This window comes from Chrysemys picta, chromosome 4, assembly GCF_011386835.1.
Source record: "Chrysemys picta bellii isolate R12L10 chromosome 4, ASM1138683v2, whole genome shotgun sequence".
In the NCBI taxonomy this organism is placed as follows: Eukaryota; Metazoa; Chordata; order Testudines; family Emydidae; genus Chrysemys; species Chrysemys picta.
Genome location: NC_088794.1, coordinates 59308740 through 59326166, shown reverse-complemented (window position 1 = coordinate 59326166; position 17427 = coordinate 59308740). Strand labels below are relative to the sequence as shown.

The window sequence follows — 17427 nt, the reverse complement described above, 5'->3', positions numbered from 1 at the left end:
CCAGTGGAGTTAAGGGGCAGGGGATTCTATTCCCGTTACTTCCTCATTCCCAAGTCCAAAGGAGGTCTGCGACCCATCTTGGACTTGCGCGGACTCAACAAATTCGTAGTAAAGTTGAAGTTCCGCATGGTCTCTTTGGGGACCATTATCCCTTCCCTCGATCCTGGAGACTGGTTCGCCGCCCTCGACATGAAAGATGCATACTTTCACATCGCAATTTACCCGCCTCACAGACGCTTCCTGCGGTTCGTGGTAAGCAAGGTGCACTACCAATTTGCAGTCCTTCCCTTCGGCCTATCCTCGGCCCCAAGGGTATTCACGAAATGTATGGCTGTCGTGGCAGCGTACCTTCGTCGGCAAGGGATACAGGTGTTCCCGTACTTAGACGACTGGCTGGTACGCGGTCGCACCAAAGAGCAAGTTCGAGCTCACGTCCACATAATAGTGCACACATTCAGCAAGTTGGGCATCCTACTCAACAAGGACAAATCCACTCTAGAACCTACCCAGAGAATAGAATTCATCGGCGCAGTTCTAGACTCCAGGCGTGCACAAGCCATCCTGCCAGACAACCGCTTTTGCACCATCACGAGCCTCATTCAAGGGCTCAAGACCTTCCCAACTACCACGGTGAGGTCGTGCCTTACCCTGCTGGGTCACATGGCTTCCTGCACGTACGTAACCAGGCATGCCAGACTTCGGCTTCGCCCACTCCAGACCTGGGTGTCATCAATATACCGCCCACATCGGGACAGCCTGAACATGGTGGTCACGGTCCCGAACTCGGTCCTGACCTCCCTCACCTGGTGGCTAGATCGCAATGTGGTTTGCGAGGGGATGCCGTTTCACGCCCCACAACCCTCTCTGCACCTGGTCACAGACGCTTCATCTCTGGGTTGGGGCGCCCATCTCAACGAACACCATACCCAGGGCCTGTGGACTGCACCTCAGCTAGCCCTGCACATCAATGTTCGGGAACTGATGGCGGTGCGCCTGGCGTGCCAGGCATTTCTCAACCTCCTACGTGGCCGCTGTGTGCTAGTTCTCATCGACAACACCACGGCCATGTTTTACATCAACAAGCAAGGAGGAGCACGTTCGTCAATTCTATGCCAAGAGGCCATTCGCCTGTGGGACTTCTGCATCGCCCACTCAATCCATCTCACGGCATCGTTCCTCCCTGGAGTCCAGAACACTCTGGCGGACCGACTCAGCAGGTCCTTTCAAACACACGAGTGGTCTATCCGTCCGGACATCATACATTCCGTTTTCCAGAAGTGGGGGTTTCCCCAGATAGACCTGTTTGCATCTCGAGACAACAGGAAGTGCCACGTGTTCTGCTCCCTGCAAGGTCGAGCTCCGGGCTCCCTCTCGGATGCGTTTCTCCTTCCCTGGAAAGACCACCTGTTTTATGCCTTCCCTCCGTTTCCTCTGGTCCACAAGGTACTGCTCAAATTGCGCAGAGACCAGGCACAGGTGATTCTGATCGCCCCAGCGTGGCCGAGACAACATTGGTACACCACGCTGTTGGAGCTCTCGGTTCGGACACCGATCCCGCTTCCATTATGCCCGGATCTCATCTCTCAGGACCACGGCCGCCTGCGTCACCCCGACCTGCAATCACTCCACCTCACGGCGTGGCTGCTCCATGGTTCACCCAGGCAGAGCAGCAGTGCTCGCACTCTGTCCAACAGATTCTGCTGAGCAGTAGGAAGCCCTCAACACGGTCCACATACTTGGCCAAGTGGAAGCGGTTCTCCTGTTGGTGCGAACAACGAGCCACGTCCCCGTTACAGGCACCTATCCCTCTCATATTGGAATATCTCCTCTCCCTAAAACAGCAAGGGTTGGCGATATCTTCAATTAGAGTTCACCTGGCCGCTATATCGGCCTTTCACCCAGGGGAACTCGCGTCTTCGGTATTCTCTAACCCGATGGTCGTTAGATTCCTCAAGGGCTTAGACCGGATGTACCCACAACAACGTCAGCCCGTTCCGACGTGGGACCTCAACCTGGTTCTCTCCAAGCTCACAGGTCCTCCATTCGAGCCACTGGCCACCTGTTCACTTCTGTACCTATCCTGGAAGACAGCCTTCCTCGTAGCCATCACCTCAGCAAGGCGCGTTTCTGAACTCAGGGCGCTTACATCCGAGCCCCCTTACACAGTTTTCCATAAGGATAAAGTGCAGCTCCGCCCACATCCTGCCTTTCTCCCTAAGGTGGTTTCTCCTTTTCATATCAACCAGGATATATTTCTCCCGGTCTTTCATCCTAAACCACATGCCACTCGCCAGGATCAACGTTTGCATTCTCTGGACGTACGCAGGGCCCTGGCCTTCTATATTGACCGCACAAGGCACTTTAGAAAGACGACGCAACTCTTCGTTGCAGTGGCCGACCGAATGAAAGGCTCACCGGTCTCCTCACAACGCCTATCCTCCTGGATTACGTCTTGCATCCGGACTTGCTACGACCTGGCAGGTGTCTCAGTACCACACCTCACCGCTCACTCCACGAGGGCCCAAGCTTCCTCGACGGCTTTCCTGGCGCAAGTTCCGATCCAGGACATTTGTAGAGCTGCGGTTTGGTCGTCAGTCCACACATTTACAGAACACTATGCACTAGTGCAGCAGTCCAGGGACGATGCTGCCTTCGGATCAGCAGTTTTGCACACAGCAATGTCTCACTCCGACCCCACCACCTAAGTTGGGCTTGGGAGTCACCTAATGGAATGGATATGAGCAAGCACTCGAAGAAGAAAAGACGGTTACTCACCGTTGTAACTGTTGTTCTTCGAGATGTGTTGCTCATATCCATTCCAAACCCGCCCCCCTTCCCCACTGTCGGAGTAGCCGGCAAGAAGGAACTGAGGGGGCGCCGGGTCGGCTGGGGTATATATTCAGCGCCATGAAGGCGCCACTCTAGGGGGCTCCACAGCCGACCCGCCGGTGTTGCTAGGGTAAAAATCTTCCGACGATCGTGCACGCGGCGCGCACACACCTAATGGAATGGATATGAGCAACACATCTCGAAGAACAACAGTTACAACGGTGAGTAACCGTCTTTTCCCGCAGTCTCCCGCGCCCATTGGAATTCTGGGTTGAGATCCCAGTGCCTGATGGGACAAAAAACATCGTCGCAGGTGGTTCTGGGTACAGCCTCACCTCCTCCCTCCCTCCCTCCCTCCCTGCATGAAAGCAATGGACGGCAGACAACCATTTCGCGCCTTTTTTCCTGGGTGGGTGAACACTGCAGACTCCATACCACGGCAAGCATGGAGCCCGCTCAGCTCAAAACAGCAGTCATGAACATTGTAAACACCTCGCGCGTTCTCGTGGAGTTTATGCTGAGCCAGGACCAGAAAAACGAAGCGAGGAGGCAGCGGCGGCGGCGGCAGCGCAGCGACAAGCATGATGAGGACATGGACATGGACACGGATACAGAATTCTGTGAAACCATGGGCCCCGGTGCTTTGGAGATCATGTTGTTAATGGGGCAGATTCTATCCATGGAACGCCGATTCTGGGCAAGGGAAACAAGCACAGACTGGTGGGACCGCATAGTGTTGCAGGTGTGGGATGATTCCCAGTGGCTGCGGAACTTTCGCATGCGTTAAGGGCACTTTCATGGAACTTTGTGACTTGCTGTCCCCTGCCCTGAAACGCCAGAATACCAAGATGAGAGCAGCCCTCACAGTTGAGAAGCGCGTGGTGATAGCCCTGTGGAAGCTTGCAACGCCAGACAGCTACCGGTCAGTCGGGAATCAATTTGGAGAGGGCAAATCTACTGTGGGGGCTGCTGTGATGCAAGTAGCCAAAGCAATCACTCAGGTGCTGCTACGAAAGTTAGTGACTCTGGGAAATGTGCAGGCCATAGTGGATGGTTTTGCTGCAATGGGATTCCCTAACTGTGGTGGGGCGATAGATGGAACCCATATCCCTATCTTGGCACCGGAGCACCAAGCCACCGAGTACATAAACCGCAAGGGGTACTTTTCAATGGTGCTGCAAGCACTTGTGGATCACAAGGGACGTTTCACCAACATCAACGCGGGCTGGGCGGGAAGCGTTCATGACGCTCGCGTCTTCAGGAACACTACTCTGTTTAAAGGGCTGCAGCAAGGGACTTACTTTCCGGACCAGAAAATAACCGTTGGGGATGTTGAAATGCCAATAGTTATTCTTGGGGACCCAGCCTACCCCTTAATGCCATGGCTCATGAAGCCATACACAGGCAGCCTGGACAGGAGTCAGGAGCTGTTTAACTACAGGCTAAGCAAGTGCAGAATGGTGGTAGAATGTGCATTTGGCCGTTTAAAAGGTCGCTGGCGATCATTATTGACTCGCTCTGACCTCAGCCAAAGAAATCTCCCCATTGTTATTTCTGCTTGTTGCGTGCTCCACAATCTCTGTGAAAGTAAGGGGGAGACCTTTATGCCGGGGTGGGAGGCTGAGGCTAATCGCCTGGCTGCTGATTACGCGCAGCCAGACACCAGGGCGATTAGAAGAGCACACCAGGAAGCGCTGTGCATCAGAGAAGCTTTGAAAACCAGTTTCATGACTGGCCAGGCTACAGTGTGAAATATCTGTTTGTTTCTCCTTCATGAAAACCCACCCCCTTTATTGACTGATTTTCTGTAAGGAACCCACCCTCCCCCTTCCCCCAGCTTTCTTTCAAACCAAATAAAGTCACTATCATTTAAAAATCATTTATTCTTTATTAATAGATTAGAAAAAGAGGGAGGGAACCCAGGTGGGATTTGGGAGGAGGATCGGTGGGAAGGAAAAGGCCACTAAAAAAAGGTTAAAAAAATGACAGCCTTTTGCTTGGGCTGTCTACTGGGGTGGAATGGGAAGGTGTACGGAGCCTCCCCCCCCCCCCCCCGCGTTCTTACACGTCTGGGTGAGGAGGATACGGAACATGGGGAGGGGGGAGGGTGGTACAGGGGCTGTAGCGGCAGTCTGTTTTCCTGCAGCCGTTCCTGAAGCTCCACCAGACGCCGAAGCATGTCTGTTTGCTCACGCAGCAGCCCCAGCGTTGCATCCTGCCTCCTCTGATCTTCCTGCCGCCACCTCTCATCTCGAGCGTCTCTCCTCTCCTCATGTTGGTCCCTCCTGTCCTCACGTTGGTCCCTCATGTCCTCACGTTGGTCCCTCCTGTCCTCACATTCACTGGCTTCTTTCCTATACTTTGAAACCGTTTCCTTCCACTCATTCAGATGAGCTCTGTCACTGCGGCTGGATTCCATAATTTCTGAAAACATCTCGTCTCGCGTTTTCTTTTTACGACGCCTTATCTGTGATAGCCTTCGGGATGGAGGAGGGAGGCTTGAGGAATTTGCAGCTGCTGTAGGGAGGGGAAAAAAGAGAGACTTGTTTAAAAAGCTACATTTTGCAGAACAATGCTTATGCTCTTTCACGGTGACCAACACTATTCACATTACATAGCACATGTGATTTCTGTGCAAGGTCGCATTTTGCCTCTTAATGCTGAGTGCCTGTGGCTTTGCTGCTAGAGATCACAGGTCTGGGCAACAGAATTCGGCTTGCATGCGGCCATGGTAAGCCATTGTCTTACAGCTTCTGCGCCCTCCTTTCCCACATACCAAGCATAGCCTGTAGAGTGCTGCGGTTTTTCTGTTAACATTCAGCAGCAGCAAAAAACAAACTAACCACCCCACCCCACCCCTCCCGCCATGAATTCTCTGGGATGATCGCTGTACCCCTCCCCCCACCGCGTGGCTGGTATCAGGGAAGATCCCTGCAGGAACCAAACTAACCACCCACCCCCCGCCGCTGCCCCCCTCCCGCCATAAATTCTCTGGGATGATCACGGTACCCCTCCCCCCACCGCGTGGCTGGTAACAGGGAAGATCCCTGCTAGCCAAACGCAAAAAGCTCAGGGCCAATTTCCCATCTGCGCTTGGCTAACTGCAGGGAAGGATTTATTTTCCGCCACAGGCAAACAGCCCAGTAGGAACGGCCACCTCTGTCCCCTTAATTAAGTTCCCGTATTTCAGCCAGGTTACCAGGAGTGATATCACTCTCCTGAGGATTACACAACAAGATAAAGAACGGATGTTGCTTGAATGCCAGCAAACACCGGGACCATACGCTGCCAGGCTTTGTCAGGCAATGATACCAGATTACTTGCTGCAAGCATGGCGTGGTCAAGTGTCCTACCATGGAGGACGGAATAAGGATGCACTGCCCAGAAACCTTGTGGCAAGGCTTTTGGAGTATCTCCAGGAGAGCTTCATGGAGATGTCCCTGGAGGATTTCCGCTCCATCCCCAGACACGTTAACAGACTTTTCCAGTAGCTGAACTGACCGCGAATGCATCCCAAGTCCTCAGGGCAAAGTAATCATTAAAAACCGTTTGCTTTTAAAACAAGTTTTATATTTTAAAAGGTAAACTCACCTGAGGTCCCTTCCATGGGGTCAGGGTCTTGGATACTGGCTTGGGAGGGTTGGGAGGGTACTTCAGTCAGGGTGAGAAACGGAGTTGGGGAGAACGGAGTGCTGTGTGCTCTCTGCAAGCTCATCCTCCTCCTCCTCCTCCTCTCCCCCATCGGCAGAATCCTCAGGTGTAGCTGATGAGACTATCCCCGACCCGGAATCCACGATCACAGGTGGGGTAGTGGTGGCAGCCCCCCCCAGAATTGCATGCAGCTCGGCGTAGAAGCGGCATGTCCGCGGCTCTGACCCGGAGCGACCGTTTGCCTCCTTTGTTTTTTGATAGGCTTGTCTGAGCTCCTTGACTTTCACGCGGCACTGCTCAGAGTCCCTATTGTGGCCTCTCTCCATCATGCCCTTGGAGATTTTTTCAAAAGTTTTGGCATTTCGTCTTTTAGAACGAAGTTCTGCAAGCACTGAATCCTCTCCCCATATAGCGATCAGATCCAGTACCTCCCGTACGGTCCATGCTGGTGCTCTTTTTCGATTATCGGCCTGCATGGTTACCTGTGCTGATGAGCTATCTGTGGTCACCTGTGCTCTCCACGCTGGGCAAACAGGAAATGAAATTCAAATGTTCGCGGGGCTTTTCCTGTCTACCTGGCCAGTGCATCCGAGTTTAGATTGCTGTCCAGAGTGGTCACAATGATGCACTATGGGATAGCTCCCGGAGGCCAATACCATCGAATTGCGGCCACACTATCCCTAATTAAAATCGATTTTGGCGCTACTCCGCTCGTCGGGGTGGAGTACAGAAATCGATTTAAAGGGCCCTTTATATCGAAATAAATAGCATCGTTGTGTGGACGGTTGCAGGGTAAATTCGAATTAAAGCTGATAAATCTGAATTAAAGTCGTAGTGTAGACCAGGCCATTTGGATCAAGGCCACTTGGCCGGATAATTATGACCTCCTGGAGAGAGGCCTTCAGGCCTAGGAATGATTAGCTGGGGGCGCTGGCTCCTGTCTTCATACAAGACGGCCTGGGGACACAGAACAGGGAAGCTAGAGCCCATGTTTTGACCAGTAGGGCAGAGTCCCCCACCAGCAAACACTCCTTGGGGGCTCAGCTGCTCTTTAAATCAGTGAGCGCTTGTCCCAGCTGACACTGTGAGCCTCTTTCTTAGAGAAAGGGGAGGGGAGGGAATATCTTTAGTTGGCCCAACTCCTGCGAGTGAGAGAGAGGAACGTTCGAGCTACACAGAGCTCTTCTACAGGTCCTGGTGTCTCTCACCAACTGAAGTTGGTCCAATCAAAGATATTCCTTCCCGCACCTTGTCTGTCTTATCGCCCGGGACCAACACAGCTAGGACAACACTGCAGATTCTTTCCCAGGTGTCCGGCTGCTGGGTCTTGCCCACACGTTCAGGGTCTAACTGGTCACTATATTTGGAGGTCAGGAAGGAATTTCCCCCCAGGTCAGATTGGCAGAGACCCTGGGGGGTTTTCGCCTTCTTCTGCAGCATGGGGCATGGGTCACTTGCAGGTTTAAACTAGTGTCAGTGGTGGATTCTCTGTAACGTGGAGTCGTTAAACCCTGATTTGAGGACGTCGGTAACTCAGCCGGAGGTGGTCAGACTAGCTGAATGATGATGGTCCCTTCTGGCCTTAAAGTCCATGAGTCTGTGTGCTGACCCACGCCCAGGCAAGAGGACCTAGGGAGGCTGGGGCCATTGGAGCGGGGTAGAAAGAGTAACATGAAGGTGGAACAGAGCGAATGGGATTCCTGGGGACCTGAGCAAAATAGGCTTCATCAAACAATGGGGGCCCCTTAATCCGCTTGCGCTGTATGTTTAATGGGGGTGGGGGGGGGAGGCGCTGGGTTGCCAGCAAACGCGGGAGCTCTGTGCAGCAAGAGCCGGCCAGGACTATGATGCTCCTGGCTGGCCAAACTGGGGCCCTCTCCCTGCCGTAAAGAGCCCAAACGCTGCAGCTCATCTGGGGTTGGAGCATCGCCTGGTGCCAAGGAAACAAGTGGTTAACCTCAGCCCCGCTTCCCCTCCCCTTGAGCTGGGGCTGGGCTAGGGGGAGGCTGGGATCTGTGGTCGCAGGGCTGGGGAGTATCTTTGGAGTGTCCTAGCTTAGCTTACTTTAAACACGCCCTCTGTGGCAAAGGTCTTGCTTTCTGCCCTTGTGCGTTCCCTGTGGCCGGGACGTCCCAGCAGCACAAGGGATAAGGACTCGGGGTACACCTGTTGCAAGTGCTGGGACAGGCAGGTCGACCACCCTCTGCCAAGGGGAAGCACCAATAGACTCAGGCCACAGCTGAATTCGGGAAACAACAAAGGCAAAACCCAGCTCCGGGAGCGTGGCTAAAAGGTTGAAGCTCAGAGCTGCGGGTGGGGTGCCCGAGCAGAGAACCCCAGACAGCACCCACTGCCTGCAGAGAGTCGGTGGACACTGCGTGGAGGTGTGACACAATGAGGGATCGGAAACAGTCACAGAGCAGCCTCCGCCCAGTGTCCTCCTCCTGCTGTGACGGCTGGTTGTCCTGCCCAGCGCCCGCAGGAGGTTGACCAGGAGGTCTCACGATTTCCTGGGGCTCCGAATGGGCATGCAAGACTGAGCTAGTGAGGGGCAAAGTGCAGTGAGAGGCCCTGGAGGAGCCGGCCAAGAGACTGCAGCCTGGTGCACTCTACAGTGGTCTAAAGTTGCAGTGTGGAAGGTCTAGGTTGGATATTAGGAAACACTATTTCACTAGGAGGGTGGTGAAGCACTGGAATGGGTTACCGACAGGGCCGGCTCCAGGTTTTCTGCCGCCCCAAGTGGCAAAAAAAAAAAAAAAAAAAAAAAAAGCCATGGCAGCGCGATCGCGCCGCTCCACTCTTCGGCGGCAATTTGGCGGCAGGTCCTTCGCTCCGAGAGGGACTGAGGGACCCGCCGCCGAATTGCCGCTGAAGACCCGGACATGCCGCCCCAATAGCGGACGGAGTGCTGCCCCTTAGTATTGGCCACCCCAAGCACCTGTTTCTTTAGCTGGTGCCTGGAGCCGGCCGTGGTTACCTAGGGAGGTGGTGGAATCTCCATCCTTAGAGGTTTTTAAGGCCTGGCTTGACAAAGCCCTGGCTGGGATGATTTAGTTGGTGTTGGTCCTGCTTTGAGCAGGGGGTGGGACTAGATGATCTCCTGAGGTCTCTTCCAACCCTAATCTTCTATGATTCTCTGAGTCTATGATACACAGATGGTGCCAGGGTTTCCCTCGTGCCGCAGAAGCGGGAGTTGGGGGTCTATTGGACTGAGCCAGGACGCCTGGGTTCCACTTCTGCCTCATTGCGTGACCTCAGACCAGCCACTCTCGGCTGACTGCCAGAGCCCTTGTTCTGGGGAGCCCCAGTTGGAGACACTTGAGGCCTGATAGGAAGTGCCAAATGCCCTCTGCTCAAGCTGCAATCAATGGGCATTGCAGGGGCTCAGCACCCCTGGAACGTCCCGCCTGAGGTGCCTCAGGCTGGGCTCCCAAACCGAGGGTGGTCTCGTCGAGGCGGGCTGTTAGCTCGTCCAGGCAGGACCTGTGTGACCAGCGTCCAGCCTGGCAGGGCCCCGCTCTCGGCTGGGGTCTCCAGGGGTACGTCAGCAGCGCAATGAAAACCACGTGCCACAAATCTCAGAGCCCGGGTCAACTGGCTCAGGCTGGGGCTAATAGCAGGGCAGACGTTCCCACTTGGGCAGGAGCCCGGGATCTGAGACCCGGTGAGAGGGGAGGGCTCCAGCCCGAGTGGGAACGTCCACACTGCTGTTGTTAACGCCAGAGCATGACCCCACAAGCCTGAGCCCATTGTCCCAGGCTCTGAGACTTACTGTCATGGGGGGAGGGGGGTTCAGTGTAGATGTACCCCTAGGTGAAATACAAATACTAATGGCCTCAATCGCTTTGTGCCTCGGTTTCCTCACCTGACCTACCCATGGGGAATGAGGTAAACTAGCCCATGTTTGTGGATGGGGCATCTGGGATGTAATTCAGACGTATCCTCATTAAAGGGGGCCGGTTGTCCAACTCCAAGTCTTACCCCTCCCTTTTGCTCAGGAGTTAACTCAGAAATTGGGGAGAGGCAGGTCCCGCGGGGCAGGAAACCGGTTCCGAGAGCTTCAGGCCAGAAGGGACCGCGGTGACCAGCCTGCCTGGCCTCCTGCATCGCCCCGGATGGAGACTGCCCCCCAGTGATTCCTGCATCCAGCCCATGACTCCTGGCAGAGTTGGGGCCTGCTTCTGAGCCCGTCCCAGCTGATCTCTTTGCAAGATTCCAAGTGATGGTGAATGCACCCCGCCCTGGTGCGTTGTTCCACTGGCTAAGGGCCTTTTACCGGTGAAAAAGGGCCTCTTATGTTTAGCCTGAATGTCTTCAGCTTCCAGCCACCGAGTCTCCCCTTGGCTCGCCCCGTAGCACGAGCTTTGCAGGACACCCGCGACCTGCTGATCTCATTCCAGCTGACTCCCAGGAACAGCTCTCTCTGTGCAGCCAGACCCCCTCCTCCCCCCACCCGACAGGCTGTTCCCACTTCCTGCCCCACAATGGGGCCTCCCAGCGCCTCACTGGGCTCATGTGACCAAGGGGATCAACCTCCACCCAGGGACATCAAAGCGCTGGCTCTGCGCCTAGGTGTCCCGTGCCCTGGGGACTGGCTGCGGTTCAGTGGGGGAGGTGGGCGATGGGTGGCTCAGGGGGTCGCTGGCCTCCAGCCCGGTCTAGTGCGTTCCCCACTGTGCTGGTCAGCAGGGAGGAAAAAGCTTCCCACTCTCTACGTGCCTGGGATCAGCTCTTGGTTCAGGCCCAGCTCAAGTCTAAGCCGACACTCACCTATCGGTGCCAACCACCCAGCACTGCTGTGTCCCTCGGGGCAGGGGAGAGACCGAGCTGGCCTGTCATGGATACACAGGAGACCCTCCACTGTGGCTGCTGGACACAGCCAGACCCAGTGGTTCTCTCTGGTGTCTCCCTGCGTCCTGGCCTGGATGCCGCAGCGAGGGCAGGCTGCTGCTGGCTAAACGACTCCAGCCCTGTCAGGGAGGCAAAGGGGGAGAGCTCTGAGGGGGTCTCAAGAGATTGGGTCATTGTGAGGGGCCTGGGTTGGAAATGGGCCCAGAAATCAAACCCACCCCAAGCCCAGCAGGAGGCGACGGCTGGGGCCGTGTGAAACGTGCTACACAAGCGCAGGTTGGATTCCCCTCCCAGAGACGTGATGGAGAAACTGACTCCCAGCTAACGTTTTCCAGGCAAGGGATCCTGCAAATGAGGCCAAACCATGTCTGCACTGCAGGGGCATTAAAAGCTCTGCTGCATGGGCCCTTGTGCTTTGTAGCATGGCCCCAGCCGGCATGGCAGGAGCTCTCTTGTGCTAACAAAGACACTGCAGACGCTCTGCCCTTGGTTGGCGAGCCTCGATCATCCGGACATCCGCAGCAGCCCGCCAGTGAGGACACCGGCCCATCGCCGCTGGACAGCGAGGATCACACCTAATACAGGTGAGAACCTGCTCGGCTTTCCCCTTCCCCGTGTGTTCCTTTTACCCCCCACCGTCTTCCTCCTGTCCTCTCTCTCTCTCTCTCTCTCTCTCTCTCTCTCTCTCTCTCTCGGCTTTTCACCTGATGTGAGACCATCAGCACAGCCCAACACCAGCATGACAGGAGAAGACAGTCCCCCCCCCCGGCTCTGCCCTGCCAGCGAAGGAGAGGGACCAGACCAGCCAGATGACACCCCAGCCTGGGGAAGTGAGCTGGGAGGAGGTTGACCTGCCAGCCCAGGTATCAGCCAGTGACTTGTATCCTGAGAGGGTGATGGAAAGCCGTACTGCCCCACCTTTACTACCCTGTCTCTTCTCCTCCTTCTGCATCGGTCTCTTGGGTCAAAAGCCAGGAAAGTGACCCTCATTCACAGCAATCCGGCTACAGAACGAACCCTTTCCTGTCTGCTAAGAGGGACAGAATAAGCGACTCTAGCCAATGCCCTGTGATACATTGGATCGTTTCTCCTGCAGAACCACTCCGCGTCAATCGCAGAAGGCTTTCGGGTTTGGGTTTGAACCTGTTTCTCTTGTGTCCCCTGATCAATAATTCCCAGCCTTTGGCGTGAACTTTTGAGCGCATTTGCCATGGGACTAAGCAGGCCGAGGTCTCTGGACCCCAGACCTGGGGTGGTGACAGGCTCATGTTCACACCTGTGACTGTCTGGGGCCATTCATCCTTTGACATTAACACAACAGCTCCCTGGAAACCCCCACAAACCCGCTCCTTGTCCTGCAAATCCCTCCTTTGCTGTGATGCTGATAACACACTTGACAATGATTCCAACTCTGAGCTCAGCCAGGGTGACCAGATGCACTGCACTTAATCCCTACCACAAGCCCCACCAATGTCTCTCCTAGCTTGCCTTTCTGCCTTTCTACTCTGCGACGCTCCTTCCGTTTCCTTGGCCAGCGACGTTGCCTGTGGAAAAAACATGATGATCATCTTGTGTCCAGTGGGGTTCTGTGGCATGACCCCCAAGGCCAGGGCCACTGTAGCTGCTGTCTACATGATACTAGTGACCAACATCTACCTGATCTTTGAGGTTGGCCACTTGGAACGAGCAATGACGGACATGGCACAAATCAAGCCCTTCAACTTAACCGCTTCGCTCCTGTATAATTCTGTACACATTTACAGCTCTATTGGGTTGTATTGTTTGTGCATCTGTGAGGACGCTCTGGCTTCTGAGGCTCAAAGCAAAGAGCTGAGGAAGGAAAGTTCCCATTAACAGCATACCTCGGAAACAACTAGCCAGAATGCATTGGTTTCACCCGTGGGTGCTTCTGACCTGTTCCTTAAAAAGGGGACTATAAAATAAACCCAGGTAAATCTTGGAGAAGCAGAGGTGTGGGAAGATTCAAGTATTTCCCCCAGCACAGCCCAGATCGCAACTGAAGGCACTCAGAACACGGTGACACAGTGAATAAGACAGCTATTCAAATCAGTACCTTCCCTCCCCCTCCACAGCCAGTTTCCCCAAGCGAACCGTTCTTGCTAATTCTCTGGTCCTCACTCAGTTCATATTCCAGGACTCAGCAGGTCAGGGACACTCATGGATGTGCCCATAAGACATCAAAAAAGTCTACTGGCAAGACATCAAGTAAGGCAGGAACTCAGATTCCACCCTGCTTCTGGCCTCTGCAGATGCTTACCCCCTTTGCCTTTGTTGTATTTGATCTCTTCCCTTCTGGCAGGAAGAGGAGACTGAGGTCAGAGCTCAGTCTGGTTCCTGGCCACGTGACTGTTGTTTACAAACTTTGGGTTGTAAAAAATAACCTGATGTGCCACCAGGGGGCACCAGTAGCTTGGGAAGTTCCGCAGAAGAGAAGGTGCAAACCCATCCCTTGTCATCAACCGTTAAATTAAAAACAAAAAATGCAGCCCGGCAGAAGCAAAACAAACTCTCAACAACAAACTGTGATTTTTTTTTTTTTTTGAAACTCAACGGCCCTACCCGGAATATGCCTTCCCGGTCAGAAAGAATGTCTGCCGCCAGCAGCACAAGGCAGTTCTGGTTATTTGTCCCCCACACAGATCCCTGCACCCCTGCTCCAAGGTCAAACACTCCTCCCTGGGTCTGGAGCTCCCCCCTCCCCAAAGATTTGACTCAGGTGCCTTTGGGCAGCAGAGGAAAGGGATCCAGCTGTAAGCAGATCTCCCGCAGATCCTATTTCACAACATTCATCCCGTGACAAAACACAACTTTCCAATGAAATGAATAATTTAGCGAGATGGCGGAGACAGCAGCTTCTCCTCTTGATCCACTCCCCACACTGGATGTCCATCCAGCCTCACAGAAAGAAACTGTACAAGAGCCCTCTTCTTTATCCTTGGGGCAGTGGGGGCAAAACATCCCCTCCCCCTGCATTCTAGCTGCTAGATTAGGTTAGGATCCAGCATCTAAGCAGCCATGGCTGCAGACAGGTTTAACTCAATCTTTCCCCATCTATGAGGTGAGGCAGATCCTGTTTGCACCACCCCAGGAGGGTGGAATACCAGCCAGATCCCTCCTGAAATGCTACAAATATGATGGACCTAGAGAAAACCAAACCATTGGAACCAGAGTCCAACTTTCTCCTCTCATTGCTAACAGGGACTCCAAAGATTGATGCTGGTGAGTTCACACCCAATTTCTGCCCTGTGCCTCCCCTGCCCCCGCTGCCCCCTGTGTGACATGGGCAGCTACCACCAGTGCCTGCGGTTAACACCCAACAAAGGGGCAAACACATTTGTGAAATGCTTTTTGGATACAAGGCAGGGAGGAAAACCCCAACAGTATCAAAGCTGCAGATCATACAACAGTATATTTAGCAAATGACAATGGCAGGGGGAGGAGGGAACAAAACATTCCCTGGCTGGGAAGTTACTGAACGTTTACAGGAAGGAACAACCCATTTCAGAGAGGAAATTCCCTGGCTTCCCTCCCTACGCAGATAAAATAGAAGGGGATGGAAATAGACACTCACCATCAAAATCAGTGTACACTGTGTCCTTGAGTAATGCCCCAGACCCAAAATCTATCAGTTTCAGTTCCCCGCTGTTCAGATCAATCAGGATGTTCTCGTCCTTGATATCCCGGTGCAATACCCCACAGCTATGACAGTGCCGAACCGCCTCCAGGACCTGGCGGAAAAAGCTGCAGGCCAGCTCCTCAGGGAGAGCACCCCGCTCCGTGATGAAGTCAAACAGGTCCTGCACAGGATCCGGTCGCTCCAAAACCAAGACAAAGCTGTCCGGTCTCTCAAACCAGTCCAAGAGCCGAATGACCCCGCGGAAGCCTGAGCCCACTTTCTTCAGGAGCAGGATCTCCATGGGCACTCTGCTCCCGCCAGGCTGCACAGAGAGAGAAAGGAGATCTCCATCAGAGGCAGGCAAATCGACCCACAAAGTCAAGAGCTACCTACGACACCGGCTGCAACCTTAACTACAGAGCCATGACCATGCAATGCAGAGCCACAGCAGATATTCCTGCCCTAGACACTTACCAGCTCTCCCCAGTCAGAAATCCAGTCCCGGGCCACGTGCTTGATGGCTACCTAGAACACAAACAGAACCAGACAGACAATCAGAATCAGGTCAGGCAACCCCAGAAAGAGGGGAGGCAAACAAGGGACCAATGGAAGGGATGCAAGATGGTGGTTATGCCAGGGCAAAGCAAAGGAGATGTAACTGGGTAAGGGATGCAAAGGTGGAGATCAATAGAGCAGCATGCATGGGGAGCGGGCTGCAGGGGTGGGGGTGGGGGTCACTGTCCAGGCTCTACTCACCGGGGCGCCGTCTGACAGGCGGGTGCCCGAGTAGACAGAACCAAAGCCACCACTGCCCAGCAGTGGGCCCACCTGGTACAGCTTCTCCAGGGGCTCCTTGTCCTTCCCTGCAGGCAGAGAGGCAGAGACACCGGGATCAGAACCAGCTGTGTCCTCAAAAGACCCGGCCAACCCTCCAAACCACAGCAACCCCACATCCCTCCTCAGAACGACCTCCCTCTCCGAACTGAACCAGCCTCACATCCCTCCCCAGACCAAACTGGATCAGACCCCCCAGCCCTCCTCAGACCGAACCCCCCAAACCGGACCAGACCCACATCCCTCCCCCGAACCGAACCAGACTCCTCTCTGAACCTACCCATCTCGAACCGAACCTCCCCAATGCCCAGCAGGACGGGGCTCCTCCCGAACCGAACCCAGACCGCTCTGGGGCACCCCCACTCCGGAGTCACCCCCTGCTGTCGATCCGAACTGAACCAGGCCTCACCTTGCTGTAGCTTGGCCGGGTGCAGCTCCCCGCTGGACCCAGAGCACAGGTGGGCCAGCGAATTGAGCTTGGAGAGCAGCATCCCCGCCCCGTCCCCTTGCTCCAGGGCCGGGGCCGGGACCGGAACCGGCACCGCCTGAACCAAACCGGGCGCCAGTGGCTCGGCTCACAGCCCCGCCGGGTCGGAACCAAGGGGGTGGGGTCCGGGCTAGTGCGGGAGGGGCGGAGGCCGGGGGGAAGGGAGGGGACGCGAATGGGACCAAGAGGGGGGAGGGGTCGGGGGAAGGGGAGAATATGGCGCGGGGGGGGGATGGGGCAGAGACTGAGGGGGATGAAAGGGGGGGGAAGAGGGAGTCGAGAGGATTCCTTCAATACTCTCAAAAGTGCTGTGAAGACCTGAGAAGGAAGGTGTTCTAGGTGGGCAAAATACTATTATTTGTGTAAAAATTCAAGAAGAGAATGGGTCTGATTCTCCATTTCTCTGCACCATGCGTGGTCACTTACACCAGGGCTAAGTGAGCAGAAAGTCAGTATAAACTGCTGGCAGGCTGCTTTGCTTGCATCGTTTGCCCACTGTGCGTGAGTCTGAATGATTTACACAAGGTGTAAGGTGAAGGAGAATGGCCCCCAGTCTTTCTCTTTAACATTCAAGTGAGGCGAGGACGTGTCTTTTTTAAAGTTAGACAGAGATTCCTAGGACCAGATTTTCTAGGGCTCAGCAGACACGACTGGGGTCAGATTTTCAGAAGAGCCAAGCACTGAGCACATGAAAATCTGGCTCTTTGTTTCAGTGCCTAAACGGGACATGCTAACACCAGAGGGCAGTACAATTCTACAGCTGATAAGAAGCCAGGCCACCTACACCACCCTGCTTTATACACCTTACAGAGCTTCTCTTTTCTCCTGAACCAGCCACCCCCTAGGTGCCAGCAGGAGCCTCCCAGCTGGAAGTGGGCCAAAGACAAAGGCCATCTTTCGATTCTGAACAAGACTGAAAGTGAAGGGACAAGAATCAGTTCTCCCTCCTGTGCCCAGCCAAGCAGGGGAAGGAACTTAAAGCCAAGTGAAAGTTGAAAGTTAATTTTGTAGCTCCCAGCTGCAGCGAGATCAGCCCCTCCAAGGCAGGGGAAAAGTGGGGGGCACGTGTGCTGTCTCTTGAGTCCTATTAGAACAGAAAGGTTCAGAGTTTCATACTTCCATAGCCTTTAAAGTCAGA

General features: G+C 54.6%; 1 protein-coding gene across 1 annotated transcript; it reads right to left on the bottom strand.

Moving 5' to 3' along the window:
- Positions 1-9213: 9213 nt before the first annotated feature.
- LOC135983401 (serine/threonine-protein kinase pim-1-like) lies at positions 9214-16473 on the bottom strand. Its single transcript, XM_065595060.1, has 5 exons — positions 16212-16473; positions 15725-15831; positions 15443-15493; positions 14924-15290; positions 9214-11450 (listed from the first exon to the last, which is right to left on the bottom strand). The coding sequence occupies exons 1-5, from the start codon at positions 16291-16293 to the stop codon at positions 11251-11253; spliced, it is 807 nt and encodes a 268-aa protein (XP_065451132.1). The 5' UTR covers positions 16294-16473; the 3' UTR covers positions 9214-11250.
- Between the last annotated feature and the right edge of the window lie 954 nt (positions 16474-17427).

Coding starts and splice junctions, on each gene's coding strand:
- LOC135983401 (XM_065595060.1), bottom strand. CDS start 16,293: ATGCTGCTCTCCAAGCTCAATTCGCTGGCCCACCTGTGCTCTGGGTCC. Junction 15,832..16,211: donor CCCGGCCAAGCTACAGCAAG/GTGAGGCCTGGT, acceptor CTCTGCCTGCAG/GGAAGGACAAGGAGCCCCTG. Junction 11,451..14,923: donor AGTGTACACTGATTTTGATG/GTGAGTGTCTAT, acceptor CCTCCCTGACAG/GGCTGGAGTCGTTTAGCCAG.